The sequence below is a fragment of the Oncorhynchus mykiss genome, chromosome 5, assembly GCF_013265735.2.
Source record: "Oncorhynchus mykiss isolate Arlee chromosome 5, USDA_OmykA_1.1, whole genome shotgun sequence".
NCBI classification, from domain to species: Eukaryota; Metazoa; Chordata; class Actinopteri; order Salmoniformes; family Salmonidae; genus Oncorhynchus; species Oncorhynchus mykiss.
Genome location: NC_048569.1, coordinates 63,271,169 through 63,294,454, shown reverse-complemented (window position 1 = coordinate 63,294,454; position 23,286 = coordinate 63,271,169). Strand labels below are relative to the sequence as shown.

The window sequence follows — 23,286 nt, the reverse complement described above, 5'->3', positions numbered from 1 at the left end:
GGCCTGACTGAAACCTGGCTTAAGCCTGATGAATTTACTGTGTTAAATGAGGCCTCACCTCCTGGCTACACTAGTGACCATATCCCCCGTGCATCCCGCAAAGGCGGAGGTGTTGCTAACATTTACGATAGCAAATTTCAATTTACAAAAAAAAAAATGACGTTTTCGTCTTTTGAGCTTCTAGTCATGAAATCTATGCAGCCTACTCAATCACTTTTTATAGCTACTGTTTACAGGCCTCCTGGGCCATATACAGCGTTCCTCACTGAGTTCCCTGAATTCCTATCGGACCTTGTAGTCATAGCGGATAATATTCTAATCTTTGGTGACTTTAATATTCACATGGAAAAGTCCACAGACCCACTCCAAAAGGCTTTCGGAGCCATCATCGACTCAGTGGGTTTTGTCCAACATGTCTCTGGACCCACTCACTGTCACAGTCATACGCTGGACCTAGTTTTGTCCCATGGAATAAATGTTGTGGATCTTAATGTTTTTCCTCATAATCCTGGACTATCGGACCACCATTTTATTACGTTTGCAATTGCAACAAATAATCTGCTCAGACCCCAACCAAGGATCATCAAAAGTCGTGCTATAAATTCACAGACAACACAAAGATTCCTTGATGTCCTTCCAGACTCCTTCTGCCTACCCAAGGACGCCAGAGGACAAAAATCAGTTAACCACCTAACTGAGGAACTCAACTTAACCTTGCGCAATACCCTAGATGCAGTTGCACCCCTAAAAACTAAAAACATTTCTCATAAGAAACTAGCTCCCTGGTACACAGAAAATACCCGAGCTCTGAAGCAAGCTTCCAGAAAATTGGAACGGAAATGGCGCCACACCAAACTGGAAGTCTTCCGACTAGCTTGGAAAGACAGTACTGTGCAGTACCGAAGAGCCCTTACTGCTGCTCGATCATCCTATTTTTCTAACTTAATTGAGGAAAATAAGAACAATCCGAAATTCCTTTTTGATACTGTCGCAAAGCTAACTAAAAAGCAGCATTCCCCAAGAGAGGATGACTTTCACTTTAGCAGTGATAAATTCATGAACTTCTTTGAGGAAAAGATTATGATTATTAGAAAGCAAATTACGGACTCTTCCTTAAATCTGCGTATTCCTTCAAAGCTCAGTTGTCCTGAGTCTGCACAACTCTGCCAGGACCTAGGATCAAGAGAGACACTCAAGTGTTTTAGTACTATATCTCTTGACACAATGATGAAAATAATCATGGCCTCTAAACCTTCAAGCTGCATACTGGACCCTATTCCAACTAAACTACTGAAAGAGCTGCTTCCTGTGCTTGGCCCTACTATGTTGAACATAATAAACGGCTCTCTATCCACCGGATGTGTACCAAACTCATTAAAAGTGGCAGTAATAAAGCCTCTCTTGAAAAAGCCAAACCTTGACCCAGAAAATATAAAAAACTATCGGCCTATATCGAATCTTCCATTCCTCTCAAAAATTTTAGAAAAGGCTGTTGCGCAACAACTCACTGCCTTCCTGAAGACAAACAATGTATATGAAATGCTTCAGTCTGGTTTTAGACCCCATCATAGCACTGAGACGGCACTTGTGAAGGTGGTAAATGACATTTTAATGGCATCGGACCGAGGCTCTGCATCTGTCCTCGTGCTCCTAGACCTTAGTGCTGCTTTTGATACCATCGATCACCACATTCTTTTGGAGAGATTGGAAACCCAAATTGGTCTACACGGACAAGTTCTGGCCTGGTTTAGATCTTATCTGTCGGAAAGATATCAGTTTGTCTCTGTCAATGGTCTGTCCTCTGACAAATCAACTGTAAATTTCGGTGTTCCTCAAGGTTCCGTTTTAGGACCACTTTTGTTTTCACTATATATTTTACCTCTTGGGGATGTTATTCGAAAACATAATGTTAACTTTCACTGCTATGCAGATGACACACAGCTGTACATTTCAATTAAACATGGTGAAGCCCCAAAATTGCCCTTGCTAGAAGAATGTGTTTCAGACATAAGGAAGTGGATGGCTGCAAACTTTCTACTTTTAAACTCGGACAAAACAGAGATGCTTGTTCTAGGTCCCAAGAAACAAAGAGATCTTCTGTTGAATCTGACAATTAATCTTAATGGTTGTACAGTCGTCTCAAATAAAACTGTGAAGGACCTCGGCGTTACTCTGGACCCTGATCTCTCTTTTGAAGAACATATCAAGACCATTTCAAGGACAGCTTTTTTCCATCTACGAAACATTGCAAAAATCAGGAACTTTCTGTCCAAAAATGATGCAGAAAAATTAATCCATGCTTTTGTCACTTCCAGGTTAGACTACTGCAATGCTCTACTTTCCGGCTACCCGGATAAAGCACTAAATAAACTTCAGTTAGTGCTAAATACGGCTGCTAGAATCCTGACTAGAACCAAAAAATTTGATCATATTACTCCAGTGCTAGCCTCTCTACACTGGCTTCCTGTCAAAGCAAGGGCTGATTTCAAGGTTTTACTGCTAACCTACAAAGCATTACATGGGCTTGCTCCTATCTATCTCTCTGATTTGGTCCTGCCGTACATACCTACACGTACGCTACGGTCACAAGACGCAGGCCTCCTAATTGTCCCTAGAATTTTTAAGCAAACAGCTGGAGGCAGGGCTTTCTCCTATAGAGCTCCATTTTTATGGAACGGTCTGCCTACCCATGTCAGAGACGCAAACTCGGTCTCAACCTTTAAGTCTCTACTGAAGACTCATCTCTTCAGTGGGTCATATGATTGAGTGTAGTCTGGCCCAGGAGTGGGAGGTTGAACGGAAAGGCTCTGGAGCAACGAACCACCCTTGCTGTCTCTGCCTGGCCGGTTCCCCTCTTTCCACTGGGATTCTCTGCCTCTAACCCTATTACAGGGGCTGAGTCACTGGCTTTACTGGGGCTCTCTCATGCCGTCCCTGGAGGAGGTGCGTCACCTGAGTGGGTTGAGTCACTGATGTGGTCATCCTGTCTGGGTTGGCGCTCCCCCCCCCCCCTTAAGTTGTGCCGTGGCGGAGGTCTTTGTGGGCTATACTCAGCCTTGTCTCAGGATGGTAAGTTGGTGGTTGAAGATATCCCTCTAGTGGTGTGGGGGCTGTGCTTTGGCAAAGTGGGTGGGGTTATATCCTTCCTGTTTGGCCCTGTCCGGGGGTGTCCTCGGAGTGGGCCACAGTGTCTCCTGACCCCTCCTGTCTCAGCCTCCAGTATTTATGCTGCAGTAGTTTATGTGTCGGGGGGCTAGGGTCAGTTTGTTATATCTGGAGTACTTCTCCTGTCCTATTCGGTGTCCTGTGTGAATCTAAGTGTGCGTTCTCTAATTCTCTCCTTCTCTCTTTCTCTCTCTCGGAGGACCTGAGCCCTAGGACCATGCCCCAGGACTACCTGACATGATGACTCCTTGCTGTCCCCAGTCCACCTGGCTGTGCTGCTGCTCCAGTTTCAACTGTTCTGCCTTATTATTATTCGACCATGCTGATCATTTATGAACATTTGAACATCTTGGCCATGTTCTGTTATAATCTCCACCCGGCACAGCCAGAAGAGGACTGGCCATCCCACATATGCTCTCTCTAATTCTCTCTTTCTTTCTCTCTCTCGGAGGACCTGAGCCCTAGGACCATGCCCCAGGACTACCTGACATGATGACTCCTTGCTGTCCCCAGTCCACCTGACTGTGCTGCTGCTCCAGTTTCAACTATTCTGCCTTATTATTATTCGACCATGCTGGTCATTTATGAACATTTGAACATCTTGACCATGTTTTGTTATAATCTCCACCCGGCACAGCCAGAAGAGGACTGGCCACCCCACATAGCCTGGTTCCTCTCTAGGTTTCTTCCTAGGTTTTGGCCTTTCTAGGGAGTTTTTCCTAGCCACCGTGCTTCTTCACCTGCATTGTTTGGGGTTTTAGGCTGGGTTTCTGTACAGCACTTTGAGATATCAGCTGATGTACGAAGGGCTATATAAAATAAATTTGATTTGATTTGATTTGAATGGCACCCTTTTCTTGAGAGCAAAACAATTCATATCTCTTGCCCCCATTCGTTTAATGCGGAGCGCCTGCTCCTTCTGACCAGCAAAAACACAAACAATTATCACTAGACCACTTCTGGTTACCCTCACCGATTCCACAGCACCCTACTCTGTTTTCACCCACCCTGAAACCACACATGGATCAGCCACAGACTCATCTTCATCCTGACCTTCATTGCAAGCTTCGGGCTCCAAGAACTTCAACACACCTACCAGCTCCGATAATTCACCTTCATTCACTTCCATTTCTCCTCCTGTCTTCAGCTCACTCTGCTTACACTTTCTACCATTCTTCTTTAATTAACAAACCATCTCCCTTTTTCCCGCCATTTTTAACCGACTCAAGCCCACCCTCTTCCTCCCTCTCTCTCTCTCTTAGACCTCCTCTGCCTCTCTTTTTCCCTCCATTCCTCCTCCGTGTTCCAAATATATGTCTCCTTATGATAATACTGCACTTCTCCTGACATACTTGTTCCTGCCTTCTCAAGGGACGCCATTTCACCGGTTGCCACAATCTCTGTACAATCAGCATGATCCCCTTGGGATGTAGTGCTCAACAGTGCATCCCACTTGTAAAGCAGCTGCTTCATCTTGATGTTCTTTATCTGGTGTCCTTGGGACATTCCGGGTGTCCACATCCGCTCTTACCCGACCTGACCTGACTTGGTAGGCCAGATATTACATTCTTCTTCTTCTTCTTCTTTAAAGTTTTATGACCGACTACACCTATTGGTGTATTGCCGCCACCTACTGTACGGTGAACTGAAACAAAAAATATTCCATTGCGGGAAGGGAGGGGCAACATAATACAAAATACAAAAATCAAACAACCATCCCACTCCTTCAGTCACATTCAACCCCAGGCTCTGGTGCCTATGAGGAGGGAGCATTTATCGACAGGATTCCTTGTAATGCAAAAAAATCCCTGAGTCCCCAAAAACGCTCAGCCGCACTGACAATAATGCCTATTTTCTCCTATTTCCTCTCCTTTTGCGTTGATAACCAAAGTAAGAAACGCTACAAAGCCCACATTCTTAACATGCAACATGTCAGGATCCCTCTGTTGACAATTAATATAATTTTGTGCCTCTACTCCTACTACCACAACTTCTTAAACTTCACACCTTTCTTCCACTGTTCTCAACGCCTCTGGATAGGAGACATTCTGGACAGCCATTATTCTTGCCACCTCTGTCTCCTTCACTGGAACAGGACACTTCAGAAATTTGGCTGCATGTTCACCACCACAATGGCAGCATTTAGGCTCAGCCGGCATATAATACCCCTCCCATCTAAATACACTTGACACATGACCAAATCATTTACATTTATCACACTGTATGGGTTTGGGCACAAAGGCTCTCCCAGGGAATCTCATGTAACCCAAATACATGTGAGAAGGAAGAGACTCTTCATCAAAAAAACAATAGAATGGATGGAGTGGGCTTCCTTTGCATTTGCTTCTAGCGCCACCCCAAAGATAACACCCTTGGTATGCGCCCTGCTTCGAAGAGCCACACGACGCATTCTATTCTGACATCGTCTTGAGACACAGAGACACACAAAAAACAAAACAAGCCCACTTCTCGTTATTGATGGATGACGCCACCTCATCCAACACATCCACAATTTTAATAGAGACTTCAAACAGATCTCCCACGTAACAACATCGATCGAAAACCCTTACGATTTTGTTGTGGATTCAGTGTATTCACTCAAATTCGCATACCACCCCAACAGGTCCACAGAGGACGCAATCTCAATTACACTTCATACTTCCCTCTCCCACCTCCAAAAGGGGAAATAACTGTGATAATTCTGTTCATAGACTACAGCTCAGTGTTCAACACCATAGTCTCTTCCAAACTCATTACCAAGCTGGGGAACCTGGGACTGAACTCCTCCCTCTATAACTGGACTTCCTAACGGGACTGCCCCAGGTGGTGAGGGTAGGCAACAACACCTCCACCACGCTGACCCTCAATAGGGGGGCCCCTCAATGGTGGGTGCTTAGTCCCCTCTTGTACTCCCTATTCACCCACAACTGCGTGATCACGCACAACTCCAACACCATCATCAAGTTTGTTGACAACATGAAGGTGGTAGGCCTGATCACCGACGGCGATGAAACAGCCTACAGGGAGGAGGTGAGAGACTTGACAGTGTGGTGCCATGACAACAACCTCTCGTTCAACATCAGTAAGACCAAGGAGCTGATCGTGGACGACAGGAGAAAAAGGGGAGAGCACACCCGCATCCACATCAACAGGGCTGAAGTGGAGTGGGTTGAGAGCTTCAAGTTCCTTGGCGTCCACACCGCTAAGGACTGAACAGGGTCCACACACACCAGCACAGTTGTGAAGAGGGCATGACAGCACCTCCTCCCCCTCAGGAGGCTGAAAAGATTTGGTGTGGGCCCTCGGATCCTCAAGTTCTACAGCTACGCCATCGAGAGAGTCTTGACTGGCTGCATCACTGCTTGGTATGGCAAATGCACTACCCTGGACTGCAAAACGCTACATTGAGTGGTGCGGACAGCCCAGTATATCAATGTGGCTGAGCTCCCTGACTCTATGCACTCACAAAACTATATATACTGTACACACACACTCACACACTGACACTCTCACACAATTCAGTCCCATTCAAAATCCTATTTTTCCTAACCCCTAAACCTAACCCTAACCCGTACTCTTACCCTAACCCTAACCCGTACTCTTACTCTTACCCTAACCTTAACCCTAACCTTAACCCAAAAACCCAACCCTAACCCTAAATCTAACCCTAGCCCTAAAACTAACCCTAGCTCCTAACCCTTAACATAATTCTAACCTTAACCCCAGTTTGTCAACACAAAATAAATATGGTCCCCACAAGAATAGATAAACACACACACACACACACACACACACACACACACACACACACACACACACACACACACACACACACACACACACACACACACACACACACACACACACACACACACACACACACACACACACAAACACACACAGGGGAAAAAAACATCACAACATTCACTGAGAATAGATTACATACACTAAGTACACAAAATATTAAGAACATGACAAGGACCGATCAGATGAATCCAGGTGAAAGCTATGATTCCCTTATTGATGTCTCTTGTTAAATCCACTTCAATCAGTGTAGATGAAGGGGAGAAGATTTGTAATCCTTTAGACAATTGAGACATGGATTGTGTATGTGTGCCATTCAGAGGGTGAATGGGCAAGACAATAGATTTAAGTGCCTTTGAACAGGGTATGGTAGTAGGTGCCAGGTTCACCGGTTTGTATCAAGAACTGCAATGCTGCTGGATTTTTCACGCTCAACAGTTTCCTCTGTGTCTCAAGAATGGTCCACCACCCAAAGGACATCCAGCCAACTTGACACAACTGTGGGAAGCTTTGGAGTCAACATGGGCCAGCATCCCTGTGGAATGCTTCCGACACCTAATAGAGTCCTTGCACAGACTAACTGAGGCTGTTCTGAGGGCAGTTCCATACTACTTGTCAGACATAGAGAACTGATACTATATACTCATTGTTGGGTTTAGATGGGTGTGGGGTGTCCGTGGGTGGGTTTTGACAATTTCTTTGGGTTCCTCATGTCTCACTCATTGTTAGAAAAAAGTTTGGTCCAAATCGGATGTTAGGTACTATAATTACTGAATATTATCGTATTAATTAAAATGGCCAATTTGGGTGCAATCAATTAGCTTAATGTCTCAGAGATCAAATTATATTTCAACAAAAGAATGTTGCCGGAATGCTTATCTTATCTGTTTCAAACTACAGAAACGATTTCAGACAATCTGAGATGGTGGGGGTCATGGCCTGTTGAAACGACATGGAACAACCCATATGCTGCTGCTACTCAGTTATTTTATTTTACTCTTTTACTCTATGATCTATCCTGATGCCTAGTCACTTTACCCTGCCTTCATTTACATATCTACCTCATATACCTTATTATGATCTATCCTGATGCCTAGTCACTTTACCCTGCCTTCATGTACATTATACATTTTTGCAGCTCTGCATCTTTGGGAAGGGCTCGTAAGCAAGCATTTCACTGTTAAGTCTACACTAGTTGTATTCGGCGCATGCGACAAAGGCAATTTCTTTTGAGTGTTCCTTTTAGAAGTATAACTTAAACTCATAGAAAATACACTTTTACGGGTGCATTTACACAGGCAGCCCAATTCTTATCTTTGTATTTCTCACTAATTGATCTGTTGACAAATCACATCAGATCTTTTCACGGCAGCTCTTTTTCAGAGCCGATCTGATTGGTCGACTGACAAATTAGTGAAAAAAAGATCAGAATTGGGCTACCTGTGTAAACACAGCCTATTTTAGGCTAGATGGGACAGTTCACCTCAAGTAAAAGTTGGACTGCAAAAAACAAAAAACATGTTGTGCATATCTTTCCCATTAATTCTGGATTGAGACCAGCATATCAGGGTAGCTGTAATGCAGTGGTTAAGGGCTTGTAAGTAAGCATTTCATTGTAAGGTTTACACCTGTTGTATTCGGGAGCATGTGACAAATATAATTAGATTTGATTTGGAAAAGGGAAGCGATAGATTAGAATACACAATTTGAATTTGGTGATTTATCCCATGTAAAGTGAAAGCTATGGAACATTTGATTTCCAACCATTCATTGTTCTTATTGCATGACTGCCAGTTGCCACGTCACTTTGTCAAGTCTTCCAGCAGGTGGTGCCTCTGCCAAGAGTTCAGACCTCTTTCTGCATCATTATAGTGTTTCCACCGCATTCTAACTCTCTGTCTCTGAAGTGCCATACAACCTCTCTACCGGTCTGTGCTGTTACGTAAGGTATTATCTAATGATAGTACTTTAAGACATGGATTTATATAACAGAATGTCCTGTTCCATACCCACAAGCCCATTACAGAGAAAAGTGTCATATTTCATATTGTTAGAGCTCTTTTTAGCAGCATGACATAGTTTTAAATAACTTTTGCGACTCCTTAGACTTCTAGATTTGAATCAATAGGACTAAAGTCAGACAAACGTTTGAATATTTCTAGATTTACTTTCACTGAGATAAAGACATCTGGTCAATATGAAGGAACGTGCTTTATGCCGCTATTCAAAACATTGAATGTGATTGAAATCCCACAATGTGTATTGGACTCCCACTGACTGAGCGAGGAGTTGAACGCAGACTGATTATGATTGTGCAAAGACCATTCAAAGCCATTTAAGCCCAAGATTACACCCAGAAATCTACTCTTACTCAGTCTGCTAAGTGCTTTACTTTCATTCAAGTATTATTCAGACCAAACACACGCTCAAGGTTATTTTTCACGATCTCTATTTAGGCTCCATTCACATTGTCATTCAGTCCTTCACATCCAGCCAATTGAACACCCACTTGCTTTTGACTCACACTCACAGTTGCTTTTGACTCACACTCACAGTTGCTTTTGACTCACACTCACAGTTGCTTTTGACTCACACTCACAGTTGCTTTTGACTCACACTCGCAGATGCTTCTGACTCACACTCGCAGATGCTTCTGACTCACAGTTATTTGTGTCAACATTTTAAGATGTCTATATATTTTTTTATAAAATAATATTTGCACAGACCGTATTGTACCCATTGGATGTATGCTTTAAACAGACAACATGTCAACGTTTGCTTGTAGGAGCAATGACTGGATACATCAGGCCATATCCATAAGGGTAATCCCAAAGCCACAGAGCCTGAGAGTAGTGATATATTGTTTTTTTCATTCTGTTGTAACAATGTACAAGCGCAACTTGCAGGCTAAGAACAGGGTTTTACCCTTTGGACCCATTCCCCATCAGATAGAGGAGCAATAATGATAACGTAATCCTGCCACAACATAAAGAGCATCATGGTTATTGGCAGTCATCCTGTTGCAAACGGAACTGAAGACACAGCTAGCAGGACAGAGACAGACGAAAGGAAAGAGTAACAGATATTTGAAAAGATACAGTGAGCTAGGAGATTAGGGAGAGAGAAAAAGGGTCAGGCTTTTTGGACATAATAGAACTGTTAGAAGTTGACAACTGAGAAGTTCACTACTCATAATTCCATGTATAACTGTCTATGAGAAAAATGAATAAATGGTGGATAGTTTCACTGCTGTGTGTGCTTTATGACCATATTCAGAGCCTTCAGAAGTATTCACACCCCTTGACTTTTTCCACATTTTGTTGTGTTACAAAGTGGGATAAAAATGTATTTAATTGTAATATTTCTGCCCCATTCCGTTTATTTTTTATCCTGAAAAACTCCCCAAAATGTTATGATTACAAGCATACCCACAACATATGAAAACAGGAAGAGTGGTACTCAGTAATGTGTTGTATTGGATTTGCCCCAAACATAACACTTTGTATTAAGGACAAAAAGTTCATTGCTTTGTCACATTTTTTGCAGTATTACTTTGCCTTGCTGCAAAAAGGATGCATGTTTTGGAACATTTTTATTCTATACAGGCTTCTTTCTTTTCACTCTGTCAATTAGGTTAGTATTGTGGAATAACTACAATGTTGTTGATTCATCTTCAGTTTTCTCCTATCACAGCCATTAAACACTATAACATTTTTAATGTCGCCATTGGCCTCATGGTGAAATCTTTGAGCAGTTTCCTTCCTCTCCCGCAACTAAGTTAGGAAGGACGCCTGTATTTTTGGAGTGACTGGGTGTATTGATACACTATCCAAAGTGTAATTAATAACTTCACCTGAAAGGGACATTTGTACCCATCTACCAATAGGTGTGGCATGTGTCATAATTGCAGCTAAAATGGGAACAAGTTTGAACATACTTTAGAAAAGAGCAAACATAATCATGTTCTGTTTTGTTTAATTTATATCTGTGCTGCAATTCTAGGCATTAGTCATAAGCACAACAGAATCACAGTAACAACAACAGGTGGTGTCTTCTAAATATTGTCAATGGTGTATTAGAGGTGAAGTCAAGCGCAGGAGAGCAGAGTATAATGAAGAGGCGCACTTTTATAAAAGTTCCAAAAACGAGAGCACTACATAAATCAAACGCGCTCAAAAAACTGAACATAAAAGTAAAGCGCGTAAACTAACACCACATAACATGAAACAATTACACACAAAACATGATGGGAAAAAGAGGGTTGAATACAAGTAGATTGATTGGGGAAATGAAAACCAGGTGTGTATGGAGACAAGACAAGACAAATGGATATGTGATGGCTAGAAAGCCAGTGACGTCGATCGCCGAACGCCGCCAGAACTAGGTGAGGAGCCGACTTCGGCGGAAGTCGTGACAAACGAATGCAGAAACTTCCAGGAGATCTACATCAAAATATTTTATGAATTGTGAGAGGATATAAGGGCATGCTTTTTTCTGTTCAGACTTGAAAGAATTGGTTGATTTAAATTGACAAAATAAAGATTTAATTATAAAAGCATTCTTTCATTTTTATGGGGATTGTTTGAAATGGATAAACGGCATCATAGTGTGTTGGTTACTTTTAGGAATTAACAAACAACACAGAAACCATGTCAAAGGTTAACCCTCTTTCCTCCTGTCAATCTGCTATCAAACACAACAAGTTCTTTCTTTTCTAGACAGTCAAACGTGCCTCAGTTGTCAGTCTTTCCCTGCCAATCAAATCGCCTCTTTACATGCTGGCCAATGGGGTGACAGACCTGGGGTTGATGACTGGATGTGCTTTGTTGGAGTTTAAACCTTGGACCTCAGAACACGAGCAGTGAGATACAGTAGAGACACACGGTCATCTAGAACAGAGCCCCTTCACAACAAAGGAAACTGACCATTTTACTGGATTTATCTTGTTTTGGGGAGTTCCTCCCTGTTCCACCCTAGTTCTGAAATGATGGACCACTACTCAGACCAGGTAACACGGCCTATGTGTTCGTTTCTGTGTTTTACTATGTCCTGGACAAGTAGGTTAGCAGTTTATGTTATTAGGGCAGCCAAGGTTATATGTGCCATCTAACAAAGTTCCTAAGACGCAGTAGATCTACCTGCCAGTGAGTGTGTGAGTGTGTAGGTGTGGGTGTTTTGTGTGGTCTACATAGACTGACAATCTTTTAAAGTACAAACTAGATCAATTTAATTGATTTTAACTCAAGTCTACTGTGTTGAATGGCATGGTAAAACTGATTAAAAAGTCAGATAAGAGTGACATGAGATAATGGTAATAAAAAGCATTACTAGTCCTCGGTATGATTGCTTTTACAGTCTTCCTGTAAGGATCTTTGTATGTTATCTCTCATTTGTAAACATAGAGTAACATGATGTGTCATTGAGTGGCCTGTTGTGTTCCAGGGTTGCGACGGGATTGAGCTGCTTGATTTGCTGTTTGATCAGAACGATGGCATCCTCCGTCACGAGGAGATGGGGCACCATGGGAACCATGCCTGGCCCATTCACAAGCCAAACGTGAGTGGAGTGAAAGCATTCACTCTTTGATGTTGCCCTACCGTGATTTGACATTTTCACCTTGGCTGTGTCTACCACGTGTCTACCACGTGTCTACCACGTGTCTACCACGTGTCCACCACGCCATCCCCATATCTAGCCTGCTTCTCTCAACCACTCTCTCCAGTACGGCTGTACAGTAATTAGAACATTTGGTGTGTTATTTGGCAGATGCTGCGTCCAACAAAGCTACAGGGCGAGGACTTCTTGAACACCCTCCTGAGTGACTCGGTTTCGGGGTCACCCCTATGGTCTCCCTCTCCCAGTGACAGTGGAATCAGTGAGGACCCCCACTCCGATCAGATGGACAGCCCCAAGCGCCCTGAGAGTCCTCCCACAGAGCCCCATTTCCTCCCCCCTCAGCCACACACCAGGGCCGCCCTGGACACAGACTTCTCCATTAATATCAGTAGGACATATATGGCACACATTAGTACAGAAAGTATACAAATATATAGAGCATTTCATGTTATTTATGACATAAGTGACACAGAGAAAATGTGTTACGTTATGTTAGATGTGTGATTAATATTGCTTATGTCAACATTATAAGCTCCTCCTTTGAAAGCAACACAGTTTTCGTTTGTGTCTTTAGGCTAATCCTGCCTTTGTCTCAGTATCAACACAAACACAGACAAATGATGGCCCTTACGTCTGGCCACATCCTGTCTCTCTGTATGGTTACAGATGGCTGGGACTCAGGCTTCTACCCAGGAAGGACTGATGGGACAAAGTGTTCCTCTGATGTACACAAAACCCAGCTGACCTCTAGCTTTCCCCTCACTGTCAAGGAGCTACTGCTCTCTGGTACATCTGAGCTGGTGAGTGATGATAAAAGGTATGCGTGTCTGTGTGCATGTGCGCTAGCATGCGAGTAAGTGTGTGTGAGTGCTTGGATGAGTGCGTCTCTAATGGCTTGTTCGTATGTTGGCGAGTGTGTTGGAGTGGAGAGGAATAGGTAAGATGGATAAAGTCATTATAAAACGTTCAGAGGAGAACATGAAGAAACAGGTTAACTTAAAAGAGACAGCAGGGCATGAGTTCAATACGGTAATGTAACTGGTGTGAGGAAAACAGGAGATGAGAGGAAAGGGCTATGCTGCCTGCCTCTCTGCACTCCTTCCACTCACTCTGCAAAACACATTGCTGCTCAGGCCACTGGTTGTGATGCTTTACATATGATGTACTGTATTAACATTCCCGTCTCACTTCCAGCCCCCACAGCAGTCCCAGCAGTCCTTCCAAGAGTTGATTCTCAATGAGGACGAGAAAAAGCTGCTGGCCAAGGAGGGGGTGACTCTGCCTAGCCAACTACCCCTCACCAAGGTCAAACTTTTTTGCAGTCTTTTGCAGCTTCACAGAACAACTTAAGGTTCTTGAGGATTTCAAATGCGCGTAAACATGCTAAATATTTTGTTCCTTTGTCATTTTCCATTAGTATGAGGAGAGGATTCTGAAGAAAATTCGCAGAAAAATCCGGAACAAGCAGTCGGCCCAAGAGAGCAGGAAGAAGAAAAAGGAATATATTGATGGTCTGGAGAGCAGGTACTGACAATAGGCACTAAATAAATGGAAAAAATATTGACTCACAGGCCTAAAGTCAAAGTAGAAGTGTCCAACTCTGACTACAACTGACAAAAATGCATAAAGCACTTCTACAAACTAACAAGATATTTGGAACATGTCTCAGCTGTGCTCCTGTGCAGGCCGTGCAGAAGAAACATCAGCCCGTTCAGTGAAGCACGAGATTGAACGTCACTCAACTTTCTAGAGTTTTCCCTGTTAGTTAACACTATCAATGCTTCCCTTTACTGTGGGAATTGTGATTGAATCAATGCAATATTAGCCGCTTCCAATGCAACGTCCTGAACAAAACAAACTATGCAAGACTTAGTATGCAAAACTAAATATGCAAGAGATTTTGTTGTTGGCAGAACGAGTCGGAGTAGGATTCTACCCAGAACTGTGCGGCATAACCAATCAGAGCTGCAGTAGGCCTATATGCAAATAGACCGTTGCCATATGTGGATCTGTGCCATTCACTTTGAACTGGACTGTATTTACACCATGAGCGGTTGTGGTTAGATAAGCTTGTTTTGAGATCAAAGCGAGAGCTGCATGTACCCACCTCTGCAGATGTGTTCATATCCTTTGCTAGGCAGTGAGTTATTAGCCCAGTTATGGATAATTTGTAGTTAGCATTGGGGGAGTGATTGTTTCCTACAAGAGCACAAAACATGTACATTTCTAGACATCTTTGAAACGGAAGTCATGAAAATTGCTTTTTTTGTCTTAAAGGGGCAGTGTTATATTTTGAGATAGGCTTGAGTAAGCTAAGTAGCCAACAAGCAGAGAGTAGCATAATTTGTTTAATTCTCTGTAATAATAGTATGGAATTAATAATGCATTTTATTTTGTTAAGTGGTTTCTTGCATCAAACAACACAACAACATTTTTAATCACCTCCTTATCTAAAGGACAAGTGGATAAACAGGTTAATGTCAAGCTCTGCATGATTTTTTCAAACGTCTCATGAACACCACACATTGGCTGCTACTGAAGGCTGAACGATAGAACAGCTATTTCCATTAAAAAAATGTTAGCGAGTGTCATTCCATTGTTTAAGGCAAGTCACTCTGTTAGGCCTACGTTATGATCAAATAGCCACAGTAGCCTACTTGGCCACTGTTAAAACTGTAACTTAAGTGGGTACAGCCTCATTGTTCACAGAAAACGCACGTTGGAATTTTCACAATTTTCAAGTTTGCCCTCAGCAGACATGAAATTTGCCCAGTGCTGGTCTCAGGGTGCTGAGCACAAAACGTTTAAGAAACAGTGTGTGAGTTTTGTGGTGCAAAGAGACTGCATAGGGCCCATTGTGTGTCCTTGAGTGTCACAGTATGATTTGATTATACCAAAGTGTTTCTCGGGCATGCTGGTGAGTGATACTGTAGCAGGATGGTGTTTTTCTTAGACTGATCGAGCAGCAACAGCTTGTCAGTCTCATCTGGGAAATTCCCTTGTTGTTCCTCTTCCAGGATGACTGCCTGCAACACACACAACCAGGAGCTGCAGAGGAAGGTGTTCCAGTTGGAGAAATGCAACACGTGAGGAACCTCCACACTAATCTGCTCTCCCTGCTCTGTTTCTGCCTCCGTACACCCGGTGGCAAAGTTCTCTAATTGAGCCTCTGTGTCTCCCAGGTCTCTGATGGAGCAGCTGCGTAGGATGCAGACTCTGGTAATGAACGGCTCTAAAAAGGCCGCCCAGGCTGGGACCTGTGTTCTGGTAAGCAGAAGTGTCACTTTTTAGAAACAGTTTACTAGATCAGCTCATACACCATATGGGATTAGAGACAGACAGGTGGAAAGATGCAACCACCTCACTCTTTCCCATTTAACCAGGGGACACAGTTACTGTTAGGAGTTATACCATTAGAATTATCAACAGTGAGAATGAATGGTGCTAGTCAAGGAACAAGAGACCTGGACAACTATACCTGACTCTGAAAAGAACAATCTCGCTAAAGCCCCACACATACAAACCAATATATATACTGTATATATTTAGACTTTTGTCCTTTGCTTTCAGACCCACAGGGAAGGGGTGGTACTGGTGGGTTGGGAGGATGTGGGTTTTGGGTTTGGGCTCTCTTTGTATGCGTTTATTTGATTGTTTTGTAGCTGTAACCCCCCCTCTGAAAAAAATGACAAAACAAAATAAAAAGGTGTATGCCAGACATATAGAGTGAAACATACCCAGAGAGAAACACTCAAGAGAGACACACCATTGATTCACCTGTCTATAATATAATTGGACAGATCAACTAAAACCACATCAGTGCCAACAAAAATTAGACTTTGTAAATCCAAATATGAATATGAATGAGTTTGTGTCTCTTCTAATGCCTTGTACTTTAAAACTTCTTATGGCTTGGGGGCAGTATTTCGACGTCTGGATGAGAAGTGTGCCCAAAGTAAACTGCCTGTTACTCAGGCCCAGAAGCTAGGATATGCATATAATTGGTAGATTTGGATAGAAAACACTCTATAGTGTTTTAGAAAACAACACAGTTTCCAAAACAGCTGAAATAATGTCTGTGAGTATAACAGAACTGATATGGCTTGCGAAAACTTGAGGAAAATCCATCCAGGAAGTGGGATGTTTTTAATGTGGGTATTTTCAATTGAATGCCTATAGAGCATCTAATGGGTTAGGACCCAGATTGCAGTTCCTATGGCTTCCACTAGATGTCAACAGTCTTTAGACATTGTTTCAGGCTTGTTTTCTGAAAAATGAAGAAGAATGAGACCTTTCTGTCAGTGGACTGTAGAATCATGCAGTGCTGGTTTACACGCGTGACCGAGTGGGCGCCCTTCGTTGTTTTTCCTTTCTATTGAATACGTTATTGTCCAGTTGAAATACTATCGATTATTTAGATAATAGACAACCTGAGGATTAATTATAAACATCGTTTGACATGTTTTGACAAATTTTACCGGTACTATTAGGATGTATTCCTCTGCATGTTTTGACCGCCTTTGAGCCAGTCGATTACTGAACAAAACGCGCCAAGAGAGTTTTTGGGATATAAAGAGGGACTTTATCGAACAAAACAAACATTTATTGTGTAGCTGGGACTCTTGTGACTGCAACCATATGAAGATCTTCAAAGGTAAGTGATTAATTTTATCGCTATTTCTAACTTTGTAATTCCTTTACTTGGTTGTAAAATGTTTGTATGCTTTTGTAAGCAGGGCGCTGTCATCAGATAATCGCATGGTATGCTTTCGCCGTAAAGCCTTTTTGAAATCTGACACATCGACTGGATTAATAAGAAGTTCATCTTTAAGCCAATGTATAACGCTTGTATTTTTTATGAATGTTTATTATGACTATTTCTGTATTTTGAATTTGGCGCTTTGCAATTTCACCGGATGTTGTTGAGCTGGGTCACTAGCGGAACGCCTGCGCCAGAAAGGTTAAGAAAATGCAGAAATGTAAAAAATATGGATTGTGTGTTCACACCTGTTGACTTTGATGCACTGTACTGGGATTAGCTGAACAGCTTTGAACAACAGTTACTGAAGAGTGTGTCTTTAACTCTGGAGCTCTACTGGGGATTGTAAGCTCCCCTAAACCGCTAAACATTGTTGGCTGTGGCAAAGTACAAATGATCACTTTTTCACTTTTCCTTTTACCCCAGGTGCTGCTCCTGTCTTTCTCCCTCATCCTCTTCCCAAACCTGAAACCTTTCTCCGAGCCCAAGGTCAGCCAAGGAGGGGACTTCAGCCCAGTGAGAGGTGAGTCAGCCTCCTGTACTGCCCGGCCAAACCTCGCCCCCCACCCCGTACCTCCTGCCTCACATCACAGCTGGAGAGCTGATTAGACTAGAGCTCCTCTCATAGTGCCAGACGCTGCTACGGCACTGCTGCTATAACAACTCACCTGCAGAGCACGACGGTCCACCAGGACCCCACATTTCAAATCAAGAGCTGAGCTGGCAACCCTCAGCACAGAGAACATGCATTACTAATCCCTATTCTCGTCAGCTTGTCTGACTAACAGTCTCCTTTCAACAGTTGTACACTCTTAGAAAAAAAGGTGCTGGCCTCCCGAGTGGCGCAGCGGTCTAAGGCATTGCATTGCAGTGTTCGATTGTGTTCAATCTCAGGAGGCGGCACACAGACCCATGAGGTTGCACACAATTGGCCCAGCAATGTCCGGGTTAGGGGAAGGTTTGGCCGGCCTGGATTTCCTTATCCCATCGTACTCTAGCGACTCCTTGTGGCGGGCCAGGCGCCTGCAAGCTGACTCGGTCGCCAGCTGTACGGTGTTTTCTCTGACACATTGTTGCGGCTGGCTTCCGGGTTAAGCAAGCAGTGTGTCAAGAAGCAGTGCTTGGCAGGGTCGTGTTTCGGAGGACGCACGGCTTGAGACCTTCGCCTTTTCCGAGTCCGTACAGGAGTTGCAGCGATGGGACAAGACTGTAACTACCAATTGGATATCACAAAATTGGGTAGAAAAAGGGTAAAAAAGAAAAGAAAAAAACAACGGTGCGATCTAGAACCTTAAAGGGTTCTTCGGCTGTCCCCATAGGATAATCCTTTGAAGAACCCTTTTTGGAACCCAAAATGGAACCCAAAATTGTTCTGCCTGCAACCAAAAAGGGTTCTCCTAAGGGGACAGCTGAAGTCTTTTCTGAGTATAGGAATTGTTGGATACAATATGAAAGGGACTTCATGACTTAAATGTGTGAATGAATGACTTAAATGTAATTATTCATCTTAACTGATGGTCTGTCAGCTCTGTGAGTGGAATCTATTTTTACAGTAGATGTCTTTGGTTAATTGTACAACCAAAAGCCAGGGTACACGTTTTTTAAAAGTAGAGCAAAAAAGTTGGACTGGGGATGTAGTATGTGTGACATTAGTTCACCATTTAATGACTGGAATCAATATGTGTTGAGCTGCTTACTCACCTGTAACCTGTGTCCCCTCTTCCCCCTGCAGTACAGTCACGATCCCTGCACAACCTCCAGTCTTCCAGAGTGCTGCATGTCATTGACCAGCCGTATCATACTGCCGACGACGAGCCCAAGTCTCCGCACCACCATTTCCCAGGAGACCAGGGGGTAAATGAGATGACCTCTCTGCTGGGTAAGCTGGGCACCGGTGACGGCAGCCAGGGGCTGTCCAATCTCGACCCCATGTCTCCCAACAATAGCCTGGATGAGCAAGCCCATTTCCACGGGGACCCCATTACCGGCCACATAGCTACAGTGACCTTGAATCCACACCGCAGAGCCACACTACGCCCACATGCTGATGACATGTGATTGGATAGAGTTTTCCCAGCAGGATTCTGCTCTGCTCCCATCTCCACACATTTCACATGATGAAACATAGAGTAGCACACACCTAAGCCTCTTTTTTACACTGTTAGGGTAATAAGAAATAAATCATTCCTGCTTTTGCCTCTTATATTTTATGTATATGCTTTTTTCTTGTTTGTTACACTGTTTTGTATTGTTTTCAAGATGAATTGAGCATCTCTTGCCCCTCCATGACTGTTTTAACATTGACAGTGTAGATTTGTGTATTTTGAGAAAGGTAATAATTCTTGTTTTTCATAACTGTGATGGTGTGTACAATTTTGAGCTTTTACAAACCATTTTGAGATTCATTTTGCATGTACACTACGAAGCAATAACTTTATTGACAATCTTGCTACAAATTAATAAAACTGTCTCAAACTTTAGAATGTTTAAGTGCTGTCTGCATGTCTGAGTAGTTTCATTAGATTCAGTGGCTCGTGCCTTTAGCGTCTAAAAGGCTAAGCTTTTGGGGGCAGGGGAACTAAGCTAACATATGGAATTGTTTCAGATGGTCATACCATGGATCATTTAGCTATTTGATTTGGAATTTTAGGACCCCTTTAGGTATCAAAACCTGGTATTTTGAATGATTTCATCCAATATGGAATTTGGCCTTTACTACTATAGCCCATAGAATTGCATTCAATTACACATTCATAAATGGCAAAAAAGACAGTCAAAAAATAAATCATAAGGGTTTGTAGTGTTGGTCCTATTTCTAGGAGATATAAGAAAGCTCAGGATATATATATATATATATATATATATATATATATTTAGTTTTTACACATATGTAACTTTTTGAAATTATTTTATAAAACTACCTCCATACCTCCATCTGTTTGTATGGGTTATCTTCAGACGAGTCCCATGACACTTGTGGTGGTCATAGAGCAAAATTGAGAACACAGTTGTGTTCGTGAGAGTGATCATAATAGTTTGTTGGCCAAACCATTCGGACACTACAGACGTTTTCGTGAGAAGGACGATTTCCTGGATGTCTCATGGTCTGACAAACACAGCAGATACAGTGGATGGAGAAGAAGCCATACAAAAACAAAAAAATAGATATCTCCAGCTTAAACTGACAGATTCTGATGGAGATTTGTATTAGTCTGTTACTTAGATTGATGCAAGGGTGCGTCAATAAACTCTCAAGGATTTATTATTTCAAAAGTGGCTCAAGAGAAAAAGTACAAGATTTCCCAAGATGGTGCCTGAAAAGCTGACACAATCTAAATATCTCAGTGGCATATTTACAGTGGGTTTGTTGTCTGAAACGACACAGAAAGAATGAGACAAAGTTAACTAGGTCAAAGGTATTGCAGAGTTACGATAACCTTCCACTGACAAAATACACAAATCAATGCTCTTGCTCAATGCTCTATCAAACCATGACATCCCCACAGCCAGTTTGTTTACTTGTCTGTGAGTGTGACACTCCTAGTCCACCCCCGCCTCATTGGCTTGTCAATAGAACCTCAAAACCCCAATAGTACCCCATCAGCTAGTGAGTGAATAAAAGTGTTCTCGCTCCAGTGCTTCTTGGTCCCCAATTTGATCTAACATTTCATATCAAATTCTGACAGTCTGGCTAGTCTGCCAATTTCTGACACACTCAACATCACAGGGTTTGGGGATAGACTGGAGAGGTGGAGGTGCTGTTCTGTTTCAAGTGTATTGTGTCTAGCTGACGAATAGCTAGTGAATCAGCATAAATACCAACCTTCATAACAATGGTGCTCATTTAACCGAGGTTGACATAAATGACAGGTGTCTGGAGACTCTGGACGTTGTCTGTGTGTATGAGTGTGCGTGCATATATGTGGTTATTTGGAAGGGAGTGTTATGAGGTACTGTAGGAGTTTGTGTGTTATGAGGTAAGAGTTTGTGTCTGTGTGTGTGTCTGTGTGTGTGTGTGTGTGTGTGTGTGTGTGTGTGTGTGTGTGTGTGTGTGTGTGTGTGTGTGTGTGTGTGTGCGTGTGTGTGTGTGCGTCTGCTTGTCTGTCTGTACGACTCTCTTTCTGTGTGGGAGGGGGTGTTATGAGGTTGGTTTATCCACAGTGGTCTTTCATCCCAACCCAGTGGGGAAGGTGGCTTTTTTTTGTGTCGATCCTTATCTGCCATTGTGCCTCTGGCCTCTCAGTCTTTAATCATGGGGAGAGTGGCTCAGCGACCAGCATCTTTGATCAGCTTCTCTGTGCCCCACTTTGATTGTCTCCCACTGGCCCTGAGTTCTCCACCCGCGGGTTGAATCCCACGAAGTCAGACCCTGAGAGAAGGACACGAAAAGATGAAGGACACAAAGAGTTGTCCTTGTTTTCACTTGTTTAAAGGGCCAATCCCGGGATTGGTACATTCATTTTTGGACTTTTAAATGAATAATACCATAGATTATTGAGGAATAAAATGTATAAATGCCTTATAAGTTTATTTCAACTGTCTTACCCCATCAGGACCCAAAATATAAGCTCCATCTTAACACTGTGTTGCTTGAAAACATGTGGCTTATCTCATGGATGGTCAGTCCTTGCATGAATACAGTAGCTCCTTATAGCTCTATCTATGAAAACAGCTGTTTAGCAAAACAACTGATTTAGATTGTTTTCAAATCCCGGATTGCTCCTTTAATCCTGTTTGTGGCGTTTCTGTTTTGAAGTGCAGCGCTGACCAGATAAAGTGACCCAGATAAAGTGACCCAGATAAAGTGACCCAGATAAACTGACCCAGATAAACTCATGAAAAACTCTCACACAAACAAATTAAACCAAACCAACCATGATCAATATCTTATTGTCCGTTGGGTGAGTGGAGTAAATGTTCATTATTTCCATCAGCAAAAGGGACAACAGAAATAATGGTTCCATTTGTGATTGCATGCCATATTGTGGTTCTAGTATTTTCTATTTGAAGTGTATGATATGATCAACACAATGTACGTAAAATAGCTAATACCTGAAGGGGTGGACGGTTCGAGATATACAATAAAGAGATTAAACCCGTCTGCAGGTTTGTCCAACCTCACAGGTGAGTTAATCTACGTGTTTGTTAGGATTAACCTGTGCCTTAGTGTGTTGTTACAGATGCACTATCCTTTGTCTACTGACACAATCTCTTACAAAATGTAAATGTCTGGTCATCTGTGCAATACTATAGGCTGTGCAATTGCCAACCACTTGATACCGGCTGTCTATTTCTAGAAGTTCCTACCTATTCGAGGGTAAGACATTTTCAATTTGGCTCTGACATGACTCATGATTAGCTTTTTACATGATAATTCAAACCAATTTAGTTTCATTCATTTGAATTTTTTTCATAATAGACAGCCGACTCATCGTAAATGACTGGCAATGCTGTGCTGTCTCTACCTTCTTGCCCTTTGTGTTGTTGTCTGTGCCCAATAATGTTTGTACCATGTTTTGTGCTGCTATCATGTTGTGTTGCTACCATGCTTTGTTGTCATGTCTTGCTGCCTTGCTCTGTTGTTGTCTTTGGTCTCTCTTTATGTGATGTTGTATTGTCTCTCTTGTCGTGACGTGTGTTTATTACTATATTGATATTTTATTTTTAATTTTTAATCCCAGCCCCTGTCCCCGCAGGAGGCCTTTGCCTTATCGTAGGCCTTCATTGTAAATAAAAATTAGTTCTTAACTGATTTACCTAGTTAAATAAAGGTTAAATAAATAACAAATAAAAATGTTATGAAGTAATGCACATGTTAACCTGTGAGCCTGAGAATGTGCTTATGCCCCCTATGCGTTCTACAGAATTTTAGACCCTCCCAAATCCATTTCCACTTGATATGTCAGAATACTTCAAGAAACATTTCTTAAAGTATTTCTGGA

At 42.6% G+C, this 23,286-nt stretch overlaps 1 protein-coding gene across 1 annotated transcript; it reads left to right on the top strand.

Moving 5' to 3' along the window:
- The first annotated feature begins 11,806 nt into the window (after positions 1 to 11,806).
- On the top strand, positions 11,807 to 19,824 carry LOC110524283 (cyclic AMP-responsive element-binding protein 3-like protein 3-B). The gene is made up of 10 exons (XM_021603787.2): positions 11,807 to 11,977; positions 12,412 to 12,525; positions 12,736 to 12,973; positions 13,252 to 13,385; positions 13,780 to 13,890; positions 14,003 to 14,109; positions 15,603 to 15,671; positions 15,768 to 15,852; positions 17,771 to 17,867; positions 19,077 to 19,824. Exons 1-10 carry the CDS (start codon positions 11,954 to 11,956, stop codon positions 19,400 to 19,402), a joined length of 1,305 nt encoding a protein of 434 aa, XP_021459462.2. The 5' UTR covers positions 11,807 to 11,953; the 3' UTR covers positions 19,403 to 19,824.
- Positions 19,825 to 23,286: the final 3,462 nt, after the last annotated feature.

What these genes read in the sequence shown, in the direction of transcription:
- LOC110524283 (XM_021603787.2), top strand. Translation starts at nt 11,954, where the DNA reads ATGATGGACCACTACTCAGACCAG. An exon ending in AGACTTCTCCATTAATATCA is followed by an intron (nt 12,974 to 13,251) that starts GTAGGACATATA and finishes GTATGGTTACAG; the next exon opens with ATGGCTGGGACTCAGGCTTC. An exon ending in GCCAACTACCCCTCACCAAG is followed by an intron (nt 13,891 to 14,002) that starts GTCAAACTTTTT and finishes ATTTTCCATTAG; the next exon opens with TATGAGGAGAGGATTCTGAA.